This window comes from Echinops telfairi, unplaced genomic scaffold (genome assembly GCF_000313985.2).
Source record: "Echinops telfairi isolate 266 unplaced genomic scaffold, ASM31398v2 ScPeMD7_37;HRSCAF=141, whole genome shotgun sequence".
In the NCBI taxonomy this organism is placed as follows: domain Eukaryota; kingdom Metazoa; phylum Chordata; class Mammalia; order Afrosoricida; family Tenrecidae; genus Echinops; species Echinops telfairi.
The window spans coordinates 292,604-296,618 of record NW_022103935.1 but is presented as its reverse complement, the minus strand read 5'-3'; the positions used below and the strand labels follow the sequence as shown (position 1 = coordinate 296,618).

The following is a 4,015-nucleotide window of genomic DNA, read 5'->3' as shown; positions in this document are numbered from 1 at the left end:
TCTCCCTCTACCTGTAATACCTGACCCTTCCTCCAGGGAGCCATCCAGCCTGCCCAGCCTACAACTGACCTCTCTCTGCCCACATGCAGTGTCTGGCCCCCTCTTCTGGGAGCCATCCAGCCTGCCCAGCCCACAATTGGCCTCCTGCCCACATCGAGCTCCTCCGGTGCCCAGACCCCATCTGTGCTGCGGGTCACCCACAAGTGACTCGTTCTCAGCAAGGGCACCCAACTTCTTGGCCCAGTCAGCCCAGTGGGCAGTCCCCTCTCCCCTGCCTGCGGCGGGGCCACACCTCCAACACAGCCACCCACAGGTGGAGGACATGGGCATTAGCAGGCACTGTGGAGGCGGACAAACAAGCTGTGGGCCAGAGGGGCTCCTAGCCAGGTGCGTGGGTGGGTGTAGGGAGGGCTGGAGAGCTAAGTGAGTGGGCAGGTGAGTGGGGGGTCAGGTACGTGGAGGCAGGAGGGATGGCCATTGGAAAGGTTCGGAGTATGAGAAGGCGTGGGTGTGGGGGTAGTGGGAGGGATAGATGGACCAACTGGTGGGTAGATGGCAGAGTGCACAGACGGATGGAGGGATGTGTGGATAGATGGATAGATGGATGGACAGTGTGTAGGTGGGTAGATGGACAGGCCAATGGACAAGTATGTAAGCGGGTATATGAACAGACAGATAGATGGTGTACAGGTGGGTGGATGGACAGACAGGTGGACAGTGTATAGGTGGGTGGATGGACAGATGGACGGGTGTATAGGCAGATGGATAGGTAGACAGATAGACAATGTGTAGATAGACAGATGGATAGACCGTTGGACAAGTGTATAGGTGGGTGTATGGACAGATGATTGGACAGTGTGTAGGTGGGTGGATGGATAGAAGGCTGGGAACACAGGTTATTCCAAGGGCAGAATAGGCCAAGGACCACCAGGAGAAGAGGGGGCAGGCAGGATCCATGCCAGGGTGGGGTGGCTGGGGTCCCTGCTGTGGCGACTCTGGGTTTCAACCACAGGAGTCGGGATCTGGCTCTCCTGAAGCATCTGCCGAGCAGGTGCTCTGCGGAGACTCCCCCACACCCAGTGTGCTCCCCAGACCCACCCTGGTTAATGAGGCTTCTGGGCAGGGGCTATTAACCCTTTGACGCCAGTGAGGCTCTGCCTGGGGTGGGGGCACACCCCCAATTTGGGGAACCTCACCGCACCCCAAAATTATAATCCTCCTTCCCCTAATTGTCAGGGTAGCCAGGATGGTAATTAGTGCTCCCCACTCCCTCCTCCACCCCGTGACCCCTGGGCACCCTCCTGGGCTGGGCCTGCATGGCTGCATTCTGAGGTTTGCCTGACTGTCCAAGCCTTGTCCCTGGTGCTGCAGCCTGAGGAAGGAGGGAAGGGGGTCTCCAGAACGGCTGTCAGGAGCCCCTGCATCTGTGGGGCATGGACACACGCACGCAGACACACACATCACCACATGCACACACATAGTAACATGCATGTTAACACACATTAATATACACGAATGAGAAAAACGCGGAGCTGCTGCCAGGGGCTTATGCGGAGAGCAAATGTTTTGAGAATGAAGAGGGTTAACGAATGTACAAATGTGCTTTACACAACTGATGTATGTATGGATTATGATGAGTTGTATGAGCCCCCAATAAAATGATAAAAAAAATATATATATATATAAACGAACACATCAATGCATGTACATTAACACACATTAAAACATATTAATAAAATATATTAATACACATGCACACACGAACACATCGACACACACGCACATTAACACACATATTAATACACACACGCAAATGCACACACTGGGCTCCACGGGCACACGGGTGAGTGCACCCCTCCACCCACAGCGCTGAGGTTTCTGCATTGCTGGGCCTGCATGATGAGCCCTGGTGGAGCAGTGGTGGCGTGTGGGGTCGCTACCCACAAGGCCGGCAGTTCAAAACCACCAGCCACTTGGAGAGAGACAGAGGAGGCTCTCTACTCCCGTAAAGAGTGACAGTCTCAGAAACTCGCAGGGGCGCCCCTCCCCTATCCCGGAGAGCCCCTCTGTGTTGGCACCCACTTGAGGGCAGTGCGTGTGGGTCTGGTTTTTCTGGTGTGGGCCTGGAAGGCTGAGGGTGTGTACGTCCCCCTGCTGTTCTCCCGGAGACTATCTGGGTCAGTTAAACTGGACCCTCCCTCTGCAATTCCCAAAGGAGACTCGGGCCAGACAGACGGTGGCTCTCGTCCAGCGTTCCCACGTTCCTGTTTGGCTCATTCCCATGGGACCCGGGTGATGCCGGAGGGAGATGGGGGTCTGGGAGTCTGCCCGAAAGCAGAGAGAGTGTCTGTGTGTATGAGAGAGAGATGGTCTGTGTGTCTTCCAGTGTGTGCATGTGTGTGTGTATGTTCATGTCCATGTGTCCAAGTGTCTGTAGGTGTGCTTGCGCCTGTTCACCTGTGTACATGTGTGTGGGTCTGGATGCATGTGCCTGTGTGTGTGTGTGTGTGTGTGTGGGGCTGCGTTGTACACATGTGTCTGCGTGTATGTGTGTGCAGGGGACCAGGAGTCTGGTGGGGGGGAGCCCAGTAAAAAGTGTGGGCATTCTGGATTTGCTGGTGGAGGACAGAGAAGCGGCGGGCAGGCAGGCCAGGCAGCAGGACATGTGCCCGCTGTCCTCCTGTGTTTTCCCGGAGGGCTGCTGTGCATTGTGAGGGGGCAGGGGGTGCCCAGCCCAGGAAGGCCTGGGGTCCAGGGGAGCAGGTGGCCCCACCCATAGCTTCTCCCCACGCCTGGGCGGGGCAGGTGGGGACTGGTGACTCAGAGCGAAGCCTCTGTGAGTCAGGAGCGAGCCTGGGAGCTGGTGGAGGCCTTACACAGCACACGGGCAAGGGACCCCCTGCCACCCACCGTGGAGTCCACTGCTCATGCCCCTGCCCACTGCCCTGCCAGCCTACCTCTCCTGGCCTCTGTGGCTCCCTCGACAGGCACAGCGGCCCCGTTGTGCCTGGCCTGCTGGCCCAGCTGCAGGAGACGGGCCTGGACCTGCTCCTGGACACGGGCTGCCCGCAGTCGCTCGATCTCCGTGTCCTCTGCGCCGCGGCGGTCCAGCTGCAGGTCTGAGGGCAGTGCCAGGGAACACACGCCGGCGTCCGGCTGCAGGGCGGACAGCAGGAAGTTACTGTCCTGCATGGCGGCGGTGGCAGCCGTGGGCTGGGTCTGCCTGGCCTGGGCCGTGGCGGCCACCTCCAGCCCAAACTATCTCCAGCGCCTTGTCCCGCTGGGCCCTGTCCCCTAAGTCCCCTCCCCACTGACCGCACCCAGTGCTGGCCTGGAGACAGACGCCCGCCCAGCCCTAGCTCAGCTGGGGGCGGGGACACCTGGGCCAGGTGGGAGGAGAGGCCTCCTGCTGCTTAAGGTGGAATTTGGGCGGAAGAACAGGCCTGCCCAGCCTGAGGCCCTGGAGCGCACAAGACTCATCCAGGGCTGCTGGGTCTCCTCAGCCTATCTTGTAAGGAAGCCCAGGTGGGGACATGGAGTACCCTCATCCCGAGCTAGACCCCTGAGGCCTGCCCTACCAGAGGGGCCGTTCCTGCTCCATGGGCCGAGGGGGGCTTTCCGGGAAGCGTTGTGTGAGACCTGGCCGGGGTCACCTCCGGACTTGTCAAGAGGGGTCAGGGTCAAGCTAAGGATGAAAGGCTGGAGCCACAAAAGGAGGCGTTGGACCTGGCCTGAGTCCCTGGAAGACCCCAGTGGGCAGCCCTCCATAGACAATTCCAGCCTCTCATCTGCGGAGGCCTCACTAGATAGAGGCCACCCTGGCTTGGACCCAGGCTCGGACCAGGGCTTGGACGCTGGCTTGGATGCTGGCCCTTCCCAGGTTCTGGGCCCCAGGCCTCGGGGGTGGGAGGCTGTTCCCAGCGTGAGTCAGGGCGCAGGCTCGCTGAGCAGGGCAGTTGGGATGCCTGGGGGGGGGGCTGACTCAGGGGCTCATGTCAGTGCTGGCCTGGCTTGG

The 4,015-nt window shown here is 59.7% G+C and overlaps 1 protein-coding gene across 1 annotated transcript in view; it reads right to left on the bottom strand.

Annotated features, from left to right (window-relative positions):
• PKP3 (plakophilin 3) overlaps nucleotides 1-3,192 on the bottom strand; it is an 8,375-nt gene extending 5,183 nt beyond the window's left edge. Inside the window, exon 1 of the mRNA XM_004717185.2 lies at nucleotides 2,958-3,192. Coding sequence (XP_004717242.1) covers nucleotides 2,958-3,192 — 235 coding nt within the window. The remainder of the gene's footprint in view (nucleotides 1-2,957) is intronic.
• Between the last annotated feature and the right edge of the window lie 823 nt (nucleotides 3,193-4,015).